The sequence below is a fragment of the Lithobates pipiens genome, unplaced genomic scaffold (assembly GCF_037356315.1).
Source record: "Lithobates pipiens isolate NorthernLeopardFrog02 unplaced genomic scaffold, aLitPip1_a1.2 Scaffold_18, whole genome shotgun sequence".
NCBI lineage: Eukaryota > Metazoa > Chordata > Amphibia > Anura > Ranidae > Lithobates > Lithobates pipiens.
The window spans coordinates 300286855-300312284 of NW_027507758.1; the positions used below are offsets into that span (position 1 = coordinate 300286855).

Sequence of the window (25430 nt, forward strand, 5' to 3'; positions counted from 1 at the left end):
GTGTCCCCCTGAACCTACTTGCTGATTTAGCACCTGAATATCTTTTCCTTCTCTCCATTTCCATACTTCTACTCTATCTGTACCCTTCGATTAATACAACCCCCCTCTTCTTCCTTCCCCCCACCACCAATTCCCTCTGCCTATTCTGAGAAGGATACTATTAAGATAATCTTGCTTAATGTCAAAGGACTAAAGGTTCCCAAAAAGAGACGCATACTTTTCAATGATCTGAAACGCTTGCATGCAGATGTAGCGTTCATCCAGGAAACCCATTTTGACGATAAACTTCCAATGTTGAAAAATAGGTTTTACCAACCATTCTACTAATAAACTCACTAAATCTAAAGGTGTATCCATATTATTATCCAACCAACTTCCCTGGACATGCCACGCACCCTAGCGGATCCTGAAGGCCGCCTCATGCTTAAAGGGTTGCGCGGGTAGGCCAAAATGACATCTGCCACTATCTATGCCCCTAAGGACCTTTTTCTCGGCCGCATGAAAGACTTACTCCTGGAATTTTCCATAGGTCAGTTGATATTAGGGGAGACTTCAATGTTCCATTACTTCTCACTGTAGATACCTCCTCCGGCACGTCCTCTGTTAGTCCTGGTATCCGAAAATGAGTAGCACAATCCCTTCACAAAGCCCAACTTATCAACATCTGGCTCTTACAGCATCCAGGTGAAAGACTACTCCTATTCCTTTCCCCACAAAGTCTATATGCGCACAGACTATTTTTTAATCCTACATTCACAGTTGCAGGCTGTACAAAGTTCAGCTATTAACACGATAACATGGTCAGACCACGCACCAACTGAGCTAACGTACAAAATTTCAAACCTGTCCTCTTCTAGGACTAGATTCTGGAAGTTAAACTAAAGCCTCCTTTAGACCCCTGAAGTAGTGGAGGATGTTCAAAAAAAACTGAATATGTACTTTCAGACCAATAAACAACCCGACTGCGATGTGTGGATCCTGTGGGAGACCCACAGGGCAGTTATCAGAGGTATCCTCATCAAGCATGGATCGGAACAATGAGGAGGAAAAACTCTTGTCCCTTCTCGACATCCACAAAGTGAAGGCCCAACATAAACACGCCCCAACCCTGGCACTTGAAAGAGACCTCTTAGCCCTTCGCAAGACGTCAGACTTACTGAGATACCAAGCCAAAGCAGCCATACAAAGATGCCAAAGACTCAATTATGAGTCTGGAGATAAAATGTGGGAGAATGTTGGCCCAATCAATTAGAGAACAAAAATTTGCTTCATATATCCCTTAAATTATTACGCCTCAAGGCCAAAAAGCAGTGCTCCCTAAACAGATTATCCGGGGCTTTAGAGAATTGTATTCTTCCCTTTACAACTTACTAGACCAGTCACCATCCCAGACACAAATAGAAGACTACATCGCCTCTGCACAGCTCCCTCAGCTGACCCCTGAGGTATGAGAGGATTTGGAAGCACCAATAACCTTCAACGAACTGCACGATGCACTTAACATCTCAAAGACAGGCAAAACTCCAGGTCCCGATGGTTTCCCACTACAGTACTACAAGCGATTCCTCCCACTTCTGGGTCCCCATATGTTTAGGAAGATTATCGCCACATGAATCACACAACATTTATAACCACTGATTCACCTTGGTCAAGTGGGATTCATTTCAACTGGAGAAGCCCGCGATAACACGCTTACAGTGTTAAACCTTATCCACACAGAACAAGAGACACAGACTCCCTTGTGTTATAATAGGAACAGAAGCTGAAAAAGCAGTTGACCACGTGAACTGGCGCTTCATGTTTGCAGTCCTATGTCATATTGGCCTGGGAGAATATGTGTTACAATGGATCACCAAGATTTACTCACATCCAACAGCCCAAGTGAAAGCCAATAGGATTCTATCGGATCCCCTTCCCATTAAGAACGGGACAAGACAGGGGGGCCCGCTGCCCCCCTTAATCTTTTCTCTCTCTCTGCAATCTTTTCTTTGTACGAACCCTGACAACATAGGAGTTCAGGTAGGGAATATGCAGCAAATAATTTCAGCTCATGCTGATGACTTGCTCTTTTCCCTCACTAACCCGTCGGTATCACTCCCCAACCTTATCCATGAATTCAATATCTATGGCAAGCTATCTAACTTACGGATCAATTTTGGTAAATCAGAAGCTATGGGGGTGGGGGTCTCTCCTGCGCTACTCAGGACCTTGCAGCTAAACTTTAAGTTCAAGTGGACAGACACAGCTCTGAAATACCTGGGAACGTATATCCCATCTAACTTATCTCGGGTCTTTGAACTCAACTTCCCCCCTCTCCTGACCAGAACCCGTGTTTTGTTGGAGACGTGGAATCAAGGACTACATTCCTGGTTCGGTAGACACAATCTTCTAAAGATGTGTATCTTACCCAAGTATTTATATATTTTTCTAACTTTACCAGTTAAAATACCCTCTCAGTTCTTTAAACAGGTCCACTCCATATTCATCACATTTATCTGGGCTCGCAAACAACTACTCACTCCCCGATAGCTTTTATCCCTGCCTAAACCATATGGAGGTATTGCCCTTCCTGACGTTCTAAAATATTACCAGGCAGTTCACTTAGGAGGTAAGCGCCTTGGTGCTTTGATAATCTACCACCAACCTTAAAGCTAAACCCCCTGATAGGCCCTACAATACGTAGTTGCGCACAAATATTTACAAAGACCTTTCTCTCTCTGACCCAGACTCTCCCCTGATGCCCATTATTGGGAATCCACCGTTTCTCTCTAAGAGATCATCACTTCTATACACTACGACGGAGTAACTTTGTTCAGGCGGCATATTTTTTAGTGGCAGGCTGTTAGCCCTCCATCACTTCTTTAACGGAGCCCACCGGTGCCTTTCACTTGCTATTCTGGAGTGCCCTACAACTCCATCAATTTCTCCACTCTTTACAGACTCCAGAATGATTTGGTCAACAACTATCCACCTTTGAAGAATACTGCTCAGAGAATGGAGTATAACAAACAACAAAGGATTCGCCCTGGGACTTTAAATTAAGTGGGTACTGTATCCGCCATTAAACATAACAGTAGTAAATATAATATATGGTTTATTCAAGTACATTTGTTTACATGGATAAATAACATCAACGGTTGCCAGTATAACATATATAAACAAGGAGTATTGGTACATAAATATAGAAGTAGTACATGGTACACGGGCATCATACTACCCGACTAGTTTCGTGAGATCCAGCTCGCTCTTTAGGGGTGGATGTGTGTAACAATGTACCTAAGATGAACAAAAATATATATGTTTGGCAATATAGCACAGTATTAGTTATAACAGCGCAGGGTAGGAGGGGTGTAGGCCCCCCTATACTTACCACTGAGCTTGGCCATGGCTCCAAGTGTGCGGCCTCGAGGCGGCAGCAGCGTATGCCTCCCCTGTGAGCTGAGGGGGCAGGATCAAATGGGACCCCATCCAGGGCCAAACGGAGAGCAGGCATGGCAAAGGTGTAGTGATGTATCCCTAGGGTCCTCATTGGTCGATAAAAAGTATAGGCTGTGAACATAAGTATGTTTGTCAGGCATCTCAAGTAGTAGAGTAAAATCAGTAGATATTGGTATAAAGATATGTATGCATGTATGTATGCATGAATGAAAGGCCTGAGCCAAAAGTTGTAGGGCCATGAAGATGGTTAGAAACCTAGGACAACAGAGGGGTACTACCAGGTGACAAAGTGGACAAAGAGAGGTAGTAGTACCCCTCTGTTGTCCTAGGTTTCTAACCATCTTCATGGCCCTACAACTTTTGGCTCAGGCCTTTCATTCATGCATACATACATGCATACATATCTTTATACCAATATCTACTGATTTTACTCTACTACTTCAGATGCCTGACAAACATACTTATGTTCACAGCCTATACTTTTTATCGACCAATGAGGAAATAACCTGGACTCACCTTTTCTGATTTTGTGATTTAAATAAAACATTTGAAAAAAAAAAAAAAAAGCTCAGTGGAATTCCAGGCTAGATCAAACTAAGCTTAAAACAACTTTCACCCCTGTCCTGAATTCTATACTAACCACCCTTCAAATAGATACTTATACTTACCTATTCTCAGGGCACTCTGGTCTGATCATGTAATCTCCCCAGCAGCAACCTTCAAGGAAGAGGAGATAGCACAGGCCATGGATGGAATGCCAGTTGTCAGCTGTCCCTTCTCTCCCTTAAAGCTGGCTGCTAGGAGCCAGTTGCGTGACCAAACCAGTGCACTCTGAGAATAAGCAAGTATATCCATCTTTTTTCTACATGGTAGTAAATATAAGTTTTAGAAGGGGGGTTGGAGCAGTTTTAGGATTAGTTAGTTCTAACCTAAAATTCCACAAATCTAGGTAAGGATAAAAAAAAAAAATCTAGACTTCTTAACACAAATAAAACAGGAGATAATTAAGGTGCTATAGTTCGGAATGTGAACTTCCACCCCTCATGATAAGCCCCAGCCTCAATGGTGCCACGCCTTTCACCCTGCAAGCATCCATCTCTTCTCTCTAGGTTTGATTTTCTCTTTTAAGGACACGTCTGATTTTGTGGTAATATTTGGACATGTACCTCTGCCTTGCAGCAGCAGGGCCGTTGGTTCAAACCCCAACCATGGTACTACCTGCCTGGAAATTAGCAGGTTCTCCATGTGTCAGTGTGGGTTTCCTCCAGGTACACTAGTCTCCTCTTACAATTCAAAGATATGCTGGTAGGTTAACACTCTCCTGTCTAAATTGGACCTAGTATGTGACCTTCGACTGTAAGCTCCTTTGAGTGAAGGGACTGATGTGAATGTACAAAATATATGTAAAAGCACTGTGTAAATTGATGATGCTATATAAGTGCCTGTAATAAATAAATGTTGAACAGCTTTACTACATATGCAAACTTTTCAAATAATGTCATCTGATAGGATGCTGCAGCAGTAGCTGCCTAATTGGTAGCTGACTGACTGAAACTTCAAAAGGCTTATAAAGCATGGGTCAGTGGAATGAGTCATTCAGTTCTATGTGCAAATTATAGCTTGTGCTACAGAGCACTGTAAGGATTTGTGTGCCCTGGCATTTGCATTTGAATCCAGCACATGCATACGATTGGAATAGGCATCATCTGACTTTAAATCTAGGAAAACAACACTCATGTACTCAAGCTCTGAGACCTTTACAACAGACTACTAGGCAGTCTCTGTAAAAAGAGATCCGTCTCTAAGAATGGCAACTGTTCTCAGTCTTCAGTGAGCAGAGAGCGGTGACTGTCAGTCACTGACTGTCTTCTTTGACCCTCCAGAGCTCACTGGAGTGGTGGACAGTGGACAGGGTGGGAGCAGCTGACATGGGATCATTGCAGAGCCTGGACCTGCTCTGAGAGGTCAGCTGACAGCAGGCTTTAGCTCACTATTAGAATCTGGGTCACAGGAGTGCAGAACTAAATGCATTTCTGTGACCCACAGGGGCTGTATAGCCAAAATAGCTTTGGCCATACTTCTCCTTTAAATCTCTACCTGCTAGTTAAGAAAGAAAAACTACAAAATACAAAAAAAAGATTTAAAAATCCTTCAATAATTTCTTAATACAAAGGCACTCAATGCTAAACATTTATTTTATATATATATATATATATATATATATATATATATATATATATATATATATATATATATATATATATATATATATACATACATACATACATACATACTGTATATATATATGTATATGTATGTATATTTTTTATTGTTCTAACTTATTAGACAGCTGGGCACCCTGACAAAAACAAGAACAAGCAAACACCAGTTCAGTTCCAACTGCATTTAATAAGGCATTGTAACACTCATGTATTCTGTTAAATTTCTTCCCCGATGTCCTCTTTCATCTGTTTAAATAATTTTGATCACAGTGTTCTGTCCGTTTTCATTTTGCTTGTGGGCATGTGAAGCCCACAAGCATCCTGTTCTAATCCTCTTCAGGGATACGGTGCTGCTGCTGGACCAGCATGCACCGCCCATTCTCTCCCCAATCGCACGCATGCGCATTCTGTCATCACAGCGCTGTCAACTACTCAGGTTGTCTTCACAATGGGCGGTGGAAGTGCCTGCCCTGTTGTGATGGAAATGAAGCCCTCGGCGCAGCCCACTGACTCCTGGGAAATGATGACACACATCTCCCAAGAGCAGTAGCGAGCGGAGGCGCCAAGGGAAGTGACGTCAGGAGCCGAGGTGATGAAGGAGGCAGATTTCGAGGGACCACATAGCAACAGGCATAAAAAGGTTAAAAAAAAAAATTCTCCAAATGATTTAATTTATTTCATGCACATTAATGACTTTTTTGTTTTGGGTGTAACTCCACTTTTATCAGCGACTGCACAGAAAGTGATTAATGGGTGGGTTTACCCTCTTCGGGCCATAGTTATATAAAAATAAAACATTTTCTGCTGAGAAGGCTTAGGTGGAAAAATCACTTGTTTTGTGCAAAAAAGGCTTTGCTACACCACATATTATTGATAAAATGTATCCATAAAATGTATTTTCATAGAGAAGATTCTATCTTAAAAACAAATACTCATTTAACTCATACAAACCAATGGCTGCAGCTGGTAGAAATGATAAATTCCTGCATGCAATATCCTATTTTCAATAGGATCCATATTTATTTAAGGGCCTTGTGATTACCTCACGTTACCTAGCAACACAAGCACCAAGGTCTCTAAAGCTCTACCTGACACTGCAGATCGTGGAAGACCCGCATTTTCAAGTTGCCAGGCAACCATTACATTATACAATCCTGGAGAGAAACTGAACCAGGATTCAGCAAAGAATATGTCCAATTCAGAAGAAAAAAAAAAAAAGGTTTGAATGCCTGATTATTTTAATCACTCCATAATTTTTTCTACAGATTAAAGAAAAAAAAAATTTATATCGATATATAATCTAGGATTTGTGTAAAATAGCAACACTGTTTTTGACAGTGGGACAGGTTTAAAAAAAGCCTCCGTATAGCACTTGTTTTAGTACAATTTAGAAAAAAATAAAATAATAATTGTGGGGATAGACAAACATTCAATGCAAAAAATTCTCTGGCGCCCAATTTTTATTTACCAACTGCTTTACAAAAATGGATGAATCACAGATTACAGCTTTAAAATGTAGATTTTTAGGACAGCCACGGAAAAGCACATGTCCCCTGTTGAGGACGCTGGGCATGCTACACACTCCCATACACAGGGACTATGTAGAATGCCCTGACCTTTTACCCTGCTGCTGCTTTTCCATCACACTTGCCGGCATTTCCTGAATGTCAAAATGATAGCTAGGAGATGATGTGTAAATACAGCAGCTGTAGAAGGTGCTGCTATTAAAGTCTCACTAAACCCACATCACTCACTATGTATTGCATGCTGTTCATACTCAGTCACTGTGAGTTTTCTTTTCTGTATTCTGTAAAAAACCTGGTTGATCCTGCTGCTCTCCATCTCCCCTTTCTGTTCATGTCCCCAATTCAGCTAGGAACTTTGCAGAGCAGTGTTGGCAGCTCATGCTCAGTGTTTAGTGAGCTTCTATGCTGAGCATGTCTTTCCCATCAGATCTGAGCAGCCCATGTACCTATAGAGTCACACATGTGGGCATGTACACAGTGGTAAATGACAGCCCACTCCCTCCATCCTCCTCCATGCCCACTAACCAGCTAAACACAACAGGGGGGGGGGGGGGGCTGGGAAAGAGCTGGGTCATGTGACATCTATATATCAACTAGGAAAAAGGTACTTAGATTTTTTTTTATTAAAAAAAAATGTTACAGTGCCATCATCCCCATACAGAAATGGAAGGAAAAATGTAAATTAAACTGTGTTTAGTATCACTTTAAAAAATGAAAACTGTCCGAAAGGGTTCATAAACAGAGACACAGATAGGTAGATACAAAAGTAACAATGGTGTTACTTTTGTTATCTACTCCATTTTATTGCAGATTAAATGGATGCGTTTAAGGGCCGATTCATACCAGAAACTACGTGTCTACTGCATGTTTTTTTATACAGATTTGCATGTACTTGATGCAATTTACATGCAAGGTTGGTGTGGATACGGTGATGGTTACAGGTGATGTGGCCTCACTGTATACTAATATTGATCACCAGGGTGCTATAAGGGCAGTTAAGTGGGCATTAAAAAAAAAATCTAATATGAGATGTAATCAACGTAAGTTTATTTTAAATAATTTGAAATTTTGTCTAAAACATAATTATTTTTGATATGCCAATAATTTTTATTTGCAAATTAACCACTTCCATACCAGGCCTATTCTGGCACTTCTCTCCTACATGTAAAAATCATCTTTTTTTGCTAGAAAATTACTCAGAACCCCCAAACATTATATGTTTTTTTTGCAGACACCCTAGGGAATAAAATGGCAGTCATTGCAACTTTTTATCTTGCACAGTATTTGTGCAATCATTTTTCAAATGCCTTTTTTTGGAAAACAAAAGGTTTCATGAATTAAAAGGGCAAAAACCGATGTCACGCTTTAAAATTGCACGCACTCATGGAATGGCGCCAAACTTCGGTACTTAAAAATCTCCACAGGCAACACTTTGAAAATTTTTACAAGTTACCAGTTTAGAGTTACAGAGCAGGTCTAGTGCTAGAATTGTTGCACACACTCTAACACACGTGGCGATATATGTGTGGTTTGAATGACGTTTACCTATGTGGGCGGGACTTACATGTGCATTCGCTTCTGAATGTGAGCTATCAGGGACAGGGGCGTTTAAAATGTTTTTTTTTATTTTACTTAATTTTCTTTATTTTTGCACTTTTTTTTTTTTGATCACTTTTATTCCTATTACAAGGCATGGAAACATCCCTTGTAATAGGATTGGTGTGTGATGGTCCTCCTTTTGGAGAAATGTAGGGTCAATAAGATCCCACATCTCTCCTCCAGGCTGAAAAGCATGAGATCGAGGAAAAAAAATTCACCGATCTCATGCTGACAGCTGCGATCGCAGTTTTGTTTACTTCCGGGAACCCATCACGCCTGGGCCTCTGACGGTCAGAGATGACTGATGACCAACTGGTCATCGGAAATCTCTATCGTCGTCATCTGGCACCGGTCGATTCTTTCTCTGGGCCCTGATGGCACAGGAAAGCCCGGAGAAGCACTCACCTCTCCTCCCGTCGCCTATAAGAACGATCAAGCGGCAGAACTGCCACTATGATCCTTCTTATCATGCACAGAATTGATGGCTTGAAAAAATGATATCTGAATGATGCCTGTAGCTGTAGGCATCATTTAGATATCCCCACTCAATGTCATGGATGTCATATAACGCCCTAAGGGGTGGAGGAGGGTATTCTGTACAGCATGGACCCACGGGAGGTGCTGTACAGACGTTTCATTGATGATTTACTGCTCATTTGGAGGGGGAATGCTGAAGATATGGAAACATTGATGCACTCCATGAATGACAATGACCAGGAAAATTAGTCTGACATGGGATGTTAGCAGTGAAAATGTACACTTCTTGGATTCAGAGATCTCCAATAACCCTTTAAGGAATAGAAACAAAGACCTATTTCAAGGAAACAGATCGTAACCCATATATTCCCACTACCCGTTGCCACTATAGACCCTGGATTAATAATATTCCTAGAGGGCAATTTATGCGGACTAAAAAGAATTGCACAAACAATGCTGATTATGAAATGCAAACAGAGAAATTGAGTGGAATGTTTAGGGACAAAGGGCCATTTTCTTGGAAGTAGAAAGATGAAACATTGGGGGCTTGGTTAGGGAGGATCTGATAAAAGATAAAGTAAAAATCACAGAATCAAGCAGTGATATGGGTACCTGTATAGTTCTCCATCATAATTTACAAAATAAGGAAGTGGAGAAAATTATTAAAAGGTATTGGGAGAGCCTAAAGCAGGATATACACCTTAAGGACAGTTTATCGGATAAACCAAAAAAATTGTCTACAAACGAGCCCCAAATTTGAGGGATCGATTGGTGCACAATGTAATTGAATCTCCTCGCCTGTGATGTTTTGGGACATCAAGGGGTTTCACGGATGTGGGAGATGTTATATTTGTGTAAGGGTCCCAAGAAATGTTAGAAAACTGAAATCCTTTGTAAATCCTCGTACTAATGGTTCACATGAGATCAGGGATTTTATTTCATGTGACACTATAGGGGTTGTCTATGCCATCAAGTGCCCATGCAACCTATTATATGTAGGTAGGACAAAGGGTGCTAAAAGTAAGAATGCAAGAGCATGTGAGAGATATACGCAAAGGACATGATAAGCATCACCTATCAGTTTATTTTAAGGATAAACATAAAAAAAATCCTGAAGTAATGCAGTTCTGGGGTATTGAGGCCCCCAATCATCATTGGAGAGGTTCCAACTTCATAAGAGAGATCAGTAAGAGGAAATCATGGTGGATACACCAATAAATTGAAAATCGTATCACCACAGAGTGGTGCTGTGGATACGGAATTTATGTATATAATGCCACGTCCCGATAAATTTAATTGTTACAAAATAGGTTTGTGGATGATGGACTTTATAAGCATAACACAGGTATATATTAAAAAATAGAACTTATTACAAAAACATACAAGACAATTGCATTAAAATTGATCGACTATTCAAAAAATTGCCTTTAAGCATGAACAGCACACCACATACATACACACACACACACACACAATAATTTCCGAGAGATGGGGAGAGATAATTGCACTATAAACGAAAAAAGGCTGTCAATTTAAAAAAAAACTGATGGACACTGATAGGTGGCACTGGATAGGCAGTTCTGATGAGGAGTTACTGACAGGCATTACTGAGTGGCACTGACATGCATTACTGATGGGGCACTGATTGGCACAGTTATGGGCATGGACAGATGTTTATTATGGGGGAAAAGGCTAGCAGCTGATGGGCACCTTTTGATAGGGAATTATCAGCACAGACCACCCCCCCCCCCTCCCGACAGGGAGAGACATCGATCGTCTCTCACTGTCAGCGTTAACCGAGAAAAGCCATTTAACAGCATTTCCTGGTTCACGCCATGATCACCTGTGATTGATCATAGCTGATCACATGGTAAGAAGCCTCTGTCAGAGGCTTCATACCACAATCGGAGTTTCAGTGTGTAAGACTGACACACAGCACCTCTGATTGCCACTAGCGTGCGCCGGCTTTATTATCCTGGGCTTGTCGTATGATGTCAGGATATCACAACCAATTTGCAGACATCATTCTGCTATATGGCAGGCGGGAAGTGGTTAAAGTGACTGTAAAAGGATACTTTTTTTATTACAAACATGTCATACTTACATGCTCTGTGCAACTGTTTTGCAGAGTAGCCCCATTCCTCCTCTTCCGGAGTCCCCCTCAGTGCTCCTTGCTCCCACCCCCTCCCAAGTGTCCACCATAGCAAGCAGCTTGCTTGGGGGACACTTGTGTGGGTTCGCTCCCACGCCGGCTCTGTGTGTCCAAACCACACACACAGCATGGCTTAGCCCATCCCTGCTCCATCTCAACTGGCTGTGATTGGCAGCAGTGGGGGCCAATGGCTTCTACTGCTGTCTCGGAGCCAATGAGGAGGGAGGGAACAGAGAGAGCTGCTGCTTACATATCTGCTCTCCTTTTCTGATTGGCTGGATTTTTTCTATTTACTGTGCTGCCAGCAAAATAATTCTAGTAAAGTATATATTTTTTATTCTTTTCACAACTATATCGTTTTTGTTAGCATTTTGACATAGAAAAGGGATTAATAAAGAGCTTATAACTAGGGCTGAAACAACAAATCGATTATAAAAATAGTTGTCAACTATTTTCATAATCAATCAATCGGCCAGCCGATTAGTTGGCCTGCATAAAGAATGCATTATTTGTTTAAATATCAGGAAACACAGTGCAGGACACATACAGCTCAGTACACCATCCATACATGTCAATAAGTGCCTGAGAACTTGTGAATGTGAGAGGACCAATGTCTCATGGGACATGTAGTCCTAGGCAGGAAGTGAATTGTTCTAAAGTCAGAAGTTTTTTTTACCTTGCTATAGGGGCACTCTGTACTTTGCAGCTTGCTATAGGTGCCCTCTAAATTGGATGCAACATTGGTCCCCCAGCGCCTCCACACTGGGAACCGAGCATTCAAACCCTGCTGATTACTCAGTTTTCAGAGCTCAGTGAGCAGACAGCTGTAGACTGTCATGGCTCTCTGCCCTTCTCCCTCCTCGCTCATTGAAGCGCTGAGCTGTGGAAGGGCGAGGAGCAGCCGGCTTGCGGAGAGCCTGAGATGGGTGTCAGTCCAGGCACCTGGCTTATCCGGACTTTATTGTCGTGATGATGTGGTGCTTGGACTGATATTCGTGACATCAGCAGAGAGCGGACTTCAGTCCACTCTCTGCTGAGAATGGGTTACAGGAGTGCAAAAAAAAAAAAAAAAGAAATTGCACTCTGTGATCCATAGGAGAAGCCCAGCTAAACAAGCTTTCCCTGTACTTCTTTAAAATAATCATATCCATGAAAAAAAAAAAAAAGGCTCAGCTTTTAGTATCTATCTATCTCCCTTCATATAGCTTCATGTCTGACCCCTGGTTATAATGGCCATATAGCCTACTTCTGGGTGTATTTTTATTATATAGTATAAGTAATATATAATATTACTTTTACTATTTCACAGTATAAATGAACCCCTTATAGTAGCGATTATCTGCTCTTTTTGTAGTATAAAAATGGGTTAATGCTAGTTTTTTTAGCCCCATGATGACAGGTGATACAAAAAAAAAAGAAGCATACTGCTGCTACTGTATTAGACCTGGTTCCCACCTATGTGTTTCTTGGTATCTTTTGCAGAACCGGATTACAGTACATTTAAGATGGTTTCCTATAAGATACATTCACATCTATGCTTTTTTCAGCCGCTGCGTATTTGGAAAGCGTCAGGGACTTTTTTCAATGCAAAAATGCTTTTTTTGCTTTTTTGGTTCAATAAAAAAAAAAGCATAAAAAAAGGCAAGACGCAAATTGCAGTGTACAAAATTGCAAAACGCACAGCAAAAAGCACTGCAGAAACAGATCGAATGCAAACTGCATAGGTGTGAACCGAGCCTTATGCTGGCCATACACGTATTGATTTTCAGACGAGAATATTTATACAAAAAATCTTTGTACATTTGCTGAATGAAAGAATGTCATTTGAATTTTTATTTTTTTTTAAAAAGGAGGACATTGTTTTTATATGGCCAGCATATAATATATTACAGTTCTGTCTGAAAATCGGCAAAACAGTCCTTAATTTTTTTTCCCCCCTTTAACACCCCTAACGGTAATCCCGAGTCTGGCTCGGGTTGGGATTTTACTGACAGGAGCGGTAACCCCGAGCCAGACTCGGGATCGCATCGCTGAATGCAGGGGAGGACACAGGAAGAGTTACTTACCTTGTCCCCTGGATCCAGCGATGTCCTCCGCGCTGTGTGAGTGAGCCGTCCTCCGCTCGATTCACAGTGCCGAGTGCCGCCGAGCTCCGTTCCCTGCGACGTTACGGCGCACGGGAGCGGAGAATGGCGGCAAATTCAAAAAAGTAAAAACACACAAAACACACACAGTACTGTAATCTTACAGATTACAGTACTGTATTAAAAAATACATACCCCCTTTGTCCCTAGTGGTCTGTGCAGTGCCCTGCATGCACTTTTATATTATAAATACTGTTTTTTCTGCCTGAAATTTGGAGATTGTCCATAGAAACCAAAAAGTGTCCCTTTTTCAATGTTTTAGGATTTGATTACATTATTGAATAATTTTTATTATTCTTTATTATATTATACCCTTTATCATACCCAGGATGTCTGCTAGACTCTGGTTTGAACAGATTTTATAATATAAAATGCCAAATTTCCATGCAAAATAATTGTACCGCTTTCAGCACCTAAATCCAGACTGAATTATACCGCCAGGGAGGTTAAATAAAATGTATCTGATCTGAGAACCTCTAAAGTTGATTACGTTTCTCAAAATTCTTCTGTCTGTTCTTCTCAGAGTGATTTTGCTCCCTAACCATATAGTTGGTTATTTATATTTACCACTGCATAGAGATATTTTAGAATAAAATTGCCTTTTCTTATACTTTACATATTAACTGAATTTATACACCACACTTTTAAGGTGATTATCCGATTAATCGAAACAATAATCAACCAACGAATTGATTATGAAAATAGTCATTAGTCGCAGCCCTATTTGCAACACCCTCTATTTACAAACACTATAGGATGGGATCAAGAAAAAGGATCAGTGAACTTACCTATCTCCCTTTGGCTTTCTTTTTTGAACCATCTTTCCTTTGGGTCTTCTTTCACTTCCTATGCAGGGATTCCCTCCTGGGCCTGTTACCCGTAATGATTCAAAGCCTTTGGAAGATCTCTTAAATGTGAACTCTACTGGTTCTCCTTCTTTCAGGCTTCTAAATCCTTCCATATATAGTTTACTCTAGAAGAAAAAAAAAAAACAGATACAGGTATTGCCAAAGTAGAAGTTACAATTCAACTACAAAAATGCATACCTAAATGTTTATTTTGTAGGCAAGTGAATTTTGAATTCCTTACACAAAAACAGGACCATTTGGTAAAAGATAAAAAGAAGATCTAAGATATGACAATTCCCAATGTACTGTATCACAAACTATTATTAAACAAACAATCACTGGTCCCTTGTCTGTCACACCACATCCCCTCTTAAAAATCCAGAAAACCATGTCTATATAAACACTGTACATTAACGATTTCTAGATTTGTTTTTTGTTAACTACAAGAACTATTTAAGCAGGTATTGAAGAGTTGTGTCTATTACAGATTGAAAATATTTTCCATATAAACAAAACCCCATAAAATAAAATAAAAATCTGATTTCAGGTATTTTTATAGGACACGGTAGAGCAGTGGTTCTCAACCAGGGTTCCTCCAGAGGTTGCTAGGGGTTCCTTCAGCATTGGGCAATTTCTGCCTCTCAGATAAGTTCCCACTCACACCATTGATCTTTTTAGCTCTCTGTAAGGAGGTCATTCTTCCCAATGAGCACAAGTGTAAGGACCATTCTTCCCACTGACCATCACACTAATGTATCATGAGTTGTAGATTTCTCATTTTTAGCAGGGGTTCCCCTGAGACCGGAGAACTAATTCAAGGGTTCCTCTGTGTTGAAAAGGTTGAGAAAAGCTGCAGTAGAGTATGATTGTTAGTAGATATCTAGCTGTTGTTTTTACCTTTAGAATATCTACAAGTCAACCCACTGCACAAGCCTAAAAACATCTTCTAGATTGTAAGCTCCAATGAGCAGGGCCCTCTGATCCTTCCTGTATTGAATTGTATTGTAATTGTACTGTCTTCCTCGTTGTTGTAAAGCGCTGCACAAACTGTTGGCGCTATATAAATCCTGAATAATAATAATAATATTTCACTTACTATAATTAAATACACCTATTTTATTGATATGCAGTGTTTCAAAATAAAAAGGCAATACAAACACTTGAATACGATGGAAAATAAATATGTTTTACTCCTAGCCAGGAAGTTGCAATTGAATAAATCAGTAAAAAGTGTATACTGCAGCAGCTAAGTACAGTGCATCCGGTAAGTATTTACAGCGCTTCACTTTTTCCACATTTTTTATGTTACAGCCATATTCAAAAGCTGATTATTTTTCTCAAAATTCTACAACCATTACCCCATAATGACAACATGAAAGAGGTTTGTTGGAAAACTTTGCAAATTTATTAAAAAGAAAAACAAACAAATCCCATGTACGCAAGTATTCACAGCCTTTGCCATGACTTTCAAAATTGAGCTAAGGTGTATCCTGTTTCCACTGATCATCCTTGAGATGTTTCCACAACTTGATCGGAGTCCACCTGTGGTAAAGTCAGTTGATTGGACATGGTTTGGAAAGGCAAACACCTGTCTATATAAAGGTCCCACAGTGCTTGTCCGTGCACAAATCAAACCATGAAGTTCAAGGAATTGTCTGTACACCTCTGAGACAGGACTGTTTTGAGGCACAGATCTGGGGAAGGGTACAGAAATATCTTCATGTCTGGCGGAAACCAGGCACTGCTCATCACCTGGTTAAGCATGGTGGTGGCCGCATCGTGCTGTGGGGATGTTTTTCAGAGGCAGGAACTGGGAGACTAGTCAGGGTCAAGGGAAAGATGAATGCAGCAATGTACAGAGACATCCTTGATGAAAGGAGCGCTCTGGACCTCAGACTGGACCAAAGGTTCATCTTCCAACAAGACAATGAACCTAAGCACACAGCCAAGATAACAAAGGAGTTTCTATGGGACAACTCTGTGAAGGTCATCGAGTGGCCCAGCCAGAGCCCAGACTTGAACCCGATGGAACATCTCTAAAGAGATCTGAAAATAGCTGTGCACTGACACTCCCCATCCAACCTGATGGAGCTTGAGAGGTCTTGCAAAGAAGAACATTAGAAACTTCCCAAAAATAGGTGTGCCAAGCTTGTAGCATCATACTTACAAAGACTTGAGGCTGTAATTGGGGCCAAAGGTGCTTCAACAAAGTATTGAGCAAAGGCTGTGAATACTTATGTACATGTAATTTTTACTTTTTTTATTTTTAAACAACTTGTAAGGATTTCAAGCAAACTTCTTTGATGTTGTCATTACGGGGTATTTTTGTAGAAAATAATGAATTTAATCCATTTTGGAATAAAGGCTGTAACATAACAAAATGTGGAAAAGTGAAGCACTGTGAATACTTTTTGTGAATACATCCACTACTTTTCTTTAGAAAACACTGTATATGTAAATTTTAACACTGAAAAGAGTAGATTTAAAAGAAACCTATAAAGCCTCATGCACACTGGATGCTGATGTTAGAGCGTTTTTACAGCTGAAAAACTCTTCTCAGAATGCACTAGTTTTGGGGGGGGGGGGGGTTTACAGCCCAAAAACGCCCCTGCCAAAAATGGCTGATAATTACCTATGTGTGCATGGGCACATAAGATAATGATGGGGAGTTTACTGACTGTAGAAAAAAAAAAAAAAAGGTCTGACGCTAAAAATAGCAGCTGTAAAAACGTCCAGTGTGCATGAGGCCCAATGATTAAAAAAAATAGGCTTTTTGAGCCAGAGTTTTACCACCACCCTTTACCAAACATAGTGGCTGGTGGGGGTTGTACACATGCTGCAGTTGCAACATTTAATTTGCAACCTCCGCAAGAATTATACCTTTGTTATATTTGGCAAGCAGCACGGCCACTGAATGTAACCCATTGAAGTGTAGGCATGCATGCAACTGTGCGCAGGATTTACAGGGTTAAAACAGGCAGTGAGGAAGTAACATATTGTCTGTCAAATGCCTTCTAAAAAATCATCCCCCTGTGGATCACACTTTGGAGGTAATACAAATGTAAGTCCTAGGGGCCCATTTTTTACAGCATTTGTTTCCATCAGAACTACTACTCTCCTTATCAAGCTTATGGGACTGCAAACGACGCTTGAAGCGACCAACCTCAAAGCCAATTAAGCCCCAATTCACTGACTTAAATAAGCATGCAGCATTGTAAGCTCTAATGAGCAGTATTGAATTGTATTGTAACTAGAGGTCAACCGATATATCGGCCAGCCGATATATCGGCCGATATTTGCCGTTTTTTAAATAATCGGCATCGGCGGATTGTGCTGATAAAAAGACGATTTAGAACTACAGCGGGACTTTGAAATGACTTCTGTATAGAAGTTAGTGTGAGTTGCCTGAGTCGTCATAGCAACACTTTCCTCCACTCTGGGCAGACTGCCAAGAAAAGAACTAAATGATACAATGTTTACACTTGAATAAATGAAGTCATCTCAGTGTGTAGAAGTTCTCAGTTTAACCATTTAAAGACTAAATCTTTTCTGACACTTGTTGCTTACAAGTAAAAATCCTGTATTTTCTGCCAGAAAATCACTTAGACCCCCCAAAAATTATATATATTTTTTTAGCAGAGATCCTAGGGAATAAAATAGCGGTTGTTGCAATATTTTATGTCACACGGCATTTGCACAGGAGGTCTTTCAAATGCATTTTTTTGGGAAAAAAATACACTATTTAAAAATAAAATAAAAACAGTAAAGTTAGCCCATTTTTTTTTTTTCGTCCAAAAGTTTTGACTACCTGTTTTTATTTAATACATAGGTTTTTTTTTTTTTTTTTTATCTAAATCATACATACAAGTAAACTGATTGCAGGTTTGTTTTGTTTAATAAATGTTTAAATGTAAGAAATTTTCTGTATCACTTATGAAGGCCGCTTTCACACTGGAGCGGGCAGGCGTTGATGGTAAAACGCAAGTTTTAGCGGCTCTTTACCATCATTTTACCGGTGCTATTTGGCTGCTAGTGGGGCACATATAACCCAGCTAGCGGCCAAGGAAGGGGTTAAATGCGCCCATGAAGCACTGCTGCCAAATCGCATTGCATGCGCTTCGGCAGTGGTGCCCATTCATATCAATGGGCAGGAGTGGTGGAGGAGCGGTATACACCACTCCAAACGTGCTGCTTGCAGGACTTTTTTTTAAGATCCTGCCAGCGCATCGCCTCAGTGTGAAAGCACTCTGTCTTTCACACAGACTGCAGGGGAGCCATTTTGCAGGCACTTTACAGGTGCTATTTTTAGCCCAAAAGCGCCTGAAAAACGACCCAGTGGGAAAGGTGTGTTAGATCAAGGGGGATTAAAAAAAATAATAATAAATAAAAAAGGAAAAAAATAAATAAATAAAATAAAAATCGGCCTAACATATCGGCCCAAAAAAATCGGCATCATATATCGGCTATCGGCCGCCATGATTTCTAAATATCGGCATCGGCATCGGCCAGAGAAAAACCCATATCGGTCGACCTCTAATTGTAACTGTACTGTCTTCCCTAATGCTGTAAAGCACTGCGCAAACTGTTGGTGCTATATAAATCTTGTATAATAATAATAATAATAAATAACCCCATGGGCACCACATCTACAGCATTTTAATGCCAACATGAGTTTCCTTCTAATCCTGTTCTGATGACCACTCAAAATTTGGAAATTCTCTTACTTTTGGTAAAAAAAATTCAGCAGAGCAAATGGGCGTTCCGTAGGTCAGTTTTTCATCTATCTGATGATGGATGAATAAACGGGCAGCAATGCAATCCTATGGGCAAACAGATGATCATCCGCATCCGTCCACATCCTTTTTTTTTTTTTTAACGGATGGAAGACCTATTTTTATTCCATTAAAAAATGGAATGGAGGATAAATGGAAGTAAACCGACAGTCAGTTTTTCCATAAATTTTTTTAATTAATTTTAATTTTGTAAAAAAAAAGTTTCCATCCATGGATTATTAACCACCTTCAGACCGGACCATTTTGCTGGTAAATGACCAGAGGTCTTTTTACAATTTGGCACTGCGCTGCTTTAACTGGTAATTGCGCGGTCATGCAATGTTGTACCCAAACAAAATTTGCGTCCTTTTCTTCCCACAAATAGAGCTTTCTTTTGATGGTATTTGATTGCCTCTGCGATTTTTATTTTTTGCGATATAAACGTAAAAAGACCGCAAATTTTGAAAAAAAATGATATTTTCTACTTTTTGTTATTAGAAAAATCCAATAAACTCAATTTTAGTCATACATTTAGGCCAAAATGTATTCAGCCACATGTCTTTGGTAAAAAAAGAGTCAATAATTGTATATTTATTGGTTTGCGCAAAAGTTGTCACATCTACAAACTAAGGTACGTTTTCTGGAATTTACGCAGCTTTTAGTTTACGACTGCCTATCTCATTTCTTGAGGTGCTAAAATGGCAGGGCAGTACAAAATCCCCCCAAATGACCCCATTTTGGAAAGTAGACACCCTAAGGAAATTGATAAGTGGCATGTTGAGCCCATTGAATATTTTATTTTTTTGCCTCAAGCGATTGAATAATGACAAAAAATAAATTTTTTTTTTTTTTTTACACAAAGTTGTCACTAAATGATATATTGCTCACACATGCTATGGGCATATGTGAAATGACACCCCAAAATAAATTCTGCTGCTTCTCCTGAGTATGGGGATACCACATATGTGGGACTTTTTGGGAGCCTAGCCGCGTACGGGGCCCCGAAAACCAAGCACCGCCTTCAGGCTTTCTAAGGGCGTAAATTTTTGATTTCACTTCTCACTACCTATTACAGTTTTGAAGGCCAAAAAATGCCAAGATGGCACAAAACCCCCACAAATGACCCCATTTTAGAAAGTAGACACCCCAAGCTATTTGCTGAGAGGCATTTTGAGTCCATGGAATATTTTATATTTTGCCACAAGTTGCGGGAAAATTACAAACTTTAATTTTTTTTTATTTTTTTTTCACAAAGTTGTCACTAAATGATATATTGCTCACACATGCTATGGGCATATGTGAAATGACACCCCAAAATAAATTCTGCTGCTTCTCCTGAGTACGGGGATACCACATATGTGGGACTTTTTGGGAGCCTAGCCGCGTACGGGGCCCCGAAAACCAAGAACCGCCTTCAGGTTTTCTAAGGGCGTAAATATTTGACTTCACTCCTCACTACCTATTACAGTTTTGAAGGCCATAAAATGCCAAGATGGCACAAAACCCCCACAAATGACCCCATTTTAGAAAGTAGACACCCCAAGCTATTTGCTGAGAGGCATGTTGAGTCCATGGAATATTTTATATTTTGCCACAAGTTGCGGGAAAATTACAAACTTTTTTTTTTTTCACAAAGTTGTCACTAAATGATATATTGCTCACGCATGCCATGGGCATATGTGAAATGACACCCCAAAATAAATTCTGCTGCTTCTCCTGAGTACGGGGATACCACATATGTGGGACTTTTTGTGAGCCTAGCCGCGTACGGGGCCCCGAAAACCAAGCACCGCCTTCAGGCTTTCTAAGGGCGTTACAGTTTTGAAGGCCATAAAATGCCAAGATGGCACAAACCCCCCCCAAATGACCCCATTTTGGAAAGTAGACACCCCTAAATTTAGGGGTACACTAGTGAGACTAGGTAATAAATGGCGGGTGCCCTGAAACTATAAAAAAAAATAACTAACCAACCAGCGTCACCTGTAACAGTTATATGGTGATCACTGGTGAAAGGGTTAACTAGGGGGCAATCAGGGGGCTTTATGCGGTAGTATATGGGGGTCCCTGGCGCTATAAAAAGCTGCGGCGAACCTAAATACCTACCTGCCTAACTAGCGTCACCTGTGACACTAATACAGTGATCAGAAAAACGATCGCTTATTAGGCTGGGTTCACACTGGAGCGATGTGGGAACGCCACGAATGCGCGGCGGGTTCCCGCATCACATGCCTCCCGGCGGCAGTTCACACTGCCCTATGCGAACTGCTGGGAGTGTCAGTGAAATGTTAATGACACCCCCAGATCAGTTCGCATATCGCAGTGCGATCTGCAAACTCGGATCGCATGGTGTGAACACCCATGCGATCCGATTCTGCTGCGGACCAAAAAAAGGGTCCCGTGCGAGTTTGCGGCGGGTGCGACACGAATTCAGCCATACTATCTGTATGGCTGAACTCGAATCGCACAGAGATCGGATGTGATTTGCACTGCAGTGCGGTGCGAATCACATCCGTTCTCATAAACCGCTGCAATGTGAACCCAGCCTTAGTGACACTGGCGACGGGGGGTGATCACGGGGTTAAACCTTTATTGGGGGGGTTAGGGGGGTACCTTAGAACTAAAGGGGGCTAACCCTAACTGCCCTAACAGTTATTACAGTCACAAATGACACCCGCCGGGTGATCAGGGGGTTAAACCTTTATTAGGTAATAAATGGCGGGTGCCCTGAAACTATAAAAAAATAACTAACCAACCAGCGTCACCTGTAACAGTTATATGGTGATCACTGGTGAAAGGGTTAACTAGGGGGAAATCAGGGGGCTTTATGCGGTAGTATATGGGGGTCCCTGGCGCTATAAAAAGCTGCGGCGAACCTAAATACCTACCTGCCTAACTAGCGTCACCTCTGACACTAATACAGCGATCAGAAAAATGATCGCTTATTAGGCTGGGTTCAAACTGGAGCGATGCGGGAACGCCATGAATCCGCGGCGGGTTCCCGCATCACATGCCTCCCGGCGGCAGTTCACACTGCCCTATGCGAACTGCTGGGAGTGTCAGTGAAATGTTAATGACACCCCCAGATCAGTTCGCATATCGCAGTGCGATCTGCAAACTCGGATCGCATGGTGTGAACACCCATGCGATCCGATTCTGCTGCGGGCCAAAAAAAGGGTCCCGTGCGAATTTGCGGCAGGTGCGACACAAATTCAGCCATACTATCTGTATGGCTGAACTCGAATCGCACAGAGATCGGATGTGATTTGCACTGCAGTGCGGTGCGAATCACATTCGTTCTCATAAACGGCTGCAATGTGAACCCAGCCTTAGTGACACTGGCGACGGGGGGTGATCACGGGGTTAAACCTTTATTGGGGGGGTTAGGGGGGCACATTAGAACTAAAGGGGGCTAACCCTAACTGCCCTAACAGTTATTACAGTCACAAATGACACCAATGCAAAAAAAAAAAGCAATTGGTGTCACTGTGACTGGGGGGGCAGGGGTAATTGGGGGGTGATCGGGGGGTAAAGGGGGGGTGTGAGTGTGCCTGGCATGTTCTACTGTGTAGTGTAGTGCTTGTGCAACTCACCGATGCTCTCTCCTCGGTGCCGGAACGAAAAATACTGACACGGAGGAGAGAATACATCACTTCCTCTCCTGTGTTTACATTACAGGAGAGGAAGTGATGTCACGGGACATTTTCATTCGTCGGGAGCGATCGCGAGGGGGTGGCCATGAATGAATGGCCGTCCCCTCGTCCGGGATCGCTCCCGAACGAATACCGACCCGCGGGCAGGCAAGGACGTACATGTAAGCCCTTATGCCTGCCCGTGCCATTCTGTCGACGTACATCGTCGTGCGGCGGTCGGCAAGTGGTTAAATTATTCAGCAGGCTGTTATATTGCATTAGTCACAGTAGAAGTATGATAACCCTGACAAAAAACAAATATCTTCAAAAGCTTGCACCAAAATATACACTATATTACCAAAAGTATTGGGACACCTGTCTTTACTCGCACATGAGCTTTAAAGGCATCACAGTCTTTAACCACTTACAGACCGGACCATTTTGCTGGTCAAAAAGCACTTTTTGCGATTCGGCACTGCGTCGATTAAACTGACAATTGCGCGGTCGTGCGACGTGACTCCCAAACAAAATTGACGTCCTTTTTTTCCCACAAATAGAGCTTTCTTTTGGTGGTATTTTATCACCCCTGCAGTTTTTATTTTTTGCGCTATAAACAAAAATAGAGCAACAATTTTGAAAAAAACGCATTATTTTTTACTTTTTGTTATAATAAATATCCCCCAAAAATATATAAAAAAACATTTTTTTCCCTCAGTTTAGGCCGATACGTATTCTTCTACATATTTTTGGTAAAAAAAAAACGCAATAAGCGATTATTGATTAGTTTGCGCAAAAGTTATAGCATTTACAAAATAGGGATAGTTTTATAGCATTTTTATTAATAATTTTTTATTATTTTTTTTTACTAGTAATGGCGGCCATCAGCGATTTTTATTGTGACTGCGACATTATGGCAGACACATCAGACATTTTTGACACATTTTTGGGACCATTGTCATTTATACAGTAATCACTGCTATATAAATGCAGTGATTCCTGTGTAAATGACACTGGCAGTTGAAGGGTTAACCAGGGGGTGGCAGTGTAGGGGTTAAGTGTCCCTAGGGGTGTGTTACTAACTGTGGGGGGGGGGGGGTTGGGCTTTCATTTAGTGAACACTGATCTCTGCTCCAATCACATGGAGCAGAGATCAGCGTCACTAGTTGCTAGGCAGAATGGAGAAATGCTGTTTACACGGCATTTCCTCCATTCAGCAGTCCCGTAAACCGATCGCGGGTATGCCCGCGGCGATCGAGTCCGCGGGTCCCGCGACCGGACTCACGGGGGTCCCGACCAGCGCGGAAACGCGCCACCGGCAGCGCGCTCCCGATGGCAGGGCGGCATTGAAGATTGGACGTACATGTACGCCAATATGCCTGCCCGTGCCATTCTGTCGACGTACATCGGCGTGTGCTGGTCGGGAACCGGTTAATATTGAGTTGACCCACCCTTTGCAGCTATAATAGCATCAAATCTTTTGGGAAGTTTGTTCACAAGGTTTAGGAGTGTATCTATGGGAATATTTGACCATTCTTCCAGAAGCGCATTTGTGAGGTCAGGCAGTGATGTGGACGAAAAGGCCTGGCTCGCAGTCTCTGCTCCAATTCACCCCAAAGGTGTCATCAGGTTGAGGTCAGGACTCTGTGCAGATCAGTCAAGTTCATCCACCCCAAACTCGCTAATACATGTCTTTATGGACCTTGCTTTGCAGCAGTGACCAGAGAAAAGAAGGAATAGAAGGGTAGCCTTCCTGGGCTCTGAGCTGCTGCTGGGAGGAGACCGAAGCAGGGTTTCCCTTGCAATACTATAGTTACTGCTTTGCAGAAAAAAAACACACACACACACACACAGTATATGCTGGGCAGTCATGTCCTCAGGACCCAAGGCACCCTGAAAAAGATGTGGGGCACATGCCCTGGATGCCCAATGCTGGTGAAGGCCATGACATCATGCTAAGTGTTCACATCACTGCACACATTCAGCAAAGCTTTAAAGTAGGGATGCACCGAATGGGTTTTTTGGTGCCGAAACCGATACCGAAAATGAAAAATATACTAGGCCGAAAACCGAAACCGAAACAGCACCGATACCGAAAATGACTGTTTTTAAAAAATATTTTTATACAGGAGGTGGTCAGAGACTGGGGACATGGTACAGGAGGTGATCAGAGACTGGGGACATGGTACAGGAGGTGATCAGAGACTGGGGACATGGTACAGGAGGTGGTCAGAGGCTGGGGACATGGTACAGGAGGTGGTCAGAGGCTGGGGACATGGTACAGGAGGTGGTCAGAGGCTGGGGACATGGTACAGGAGGTGGTCAGAGGCTGGGGACATGGTACAGGAGGTGGTCAGAGGCTGTGGACATGGTACAGGAGGTGGTCAGAGGCTGGGGACATGGTACAGGAGGTGGTCAGAGGCTGGGGACATGGTACAGGAGGTGGTCAGAGGCTGGGGACATGGTACAGGAGGTGGTCAGAGACTGGGGACATGGTACAGGAGGTGGTCAGAGACTGGGGACATGGTACAGGAGGTGGTCAGAGACTGGGGACATGGTACAGGAGGTGGTCAGAGACTGGGGACATGGTACAGGAGGTGGTCAGAGACTGGGGACATGGTACAGG

General features: G+C 41.8%; 1 protein-coding gene across 2 annotated transcripts in view; it reads right to left on the reverse strand.

Moving 5' to 3' along the window:
- The window catches only part of LIN28B (lin-28 RNA binding posttranscriptional regulator B), a 97595-nt gene that overhangs the window by 40004 nt on the left and 32161 nt on the right, over positions 1-25430 (reverse strand). For both annotated transcript variants that reach the window (XM_077487186.1, XM_077487187.1), the window contains exon 3: positions 14347-14531. In XM_077487186.1, the coding sequence (XP_077343312.1) occupies positions 14347-14531 (185 nt within the window). The remainder of the gene's footprint in view (positions 1-14346; positions 14532-25430) is intronic.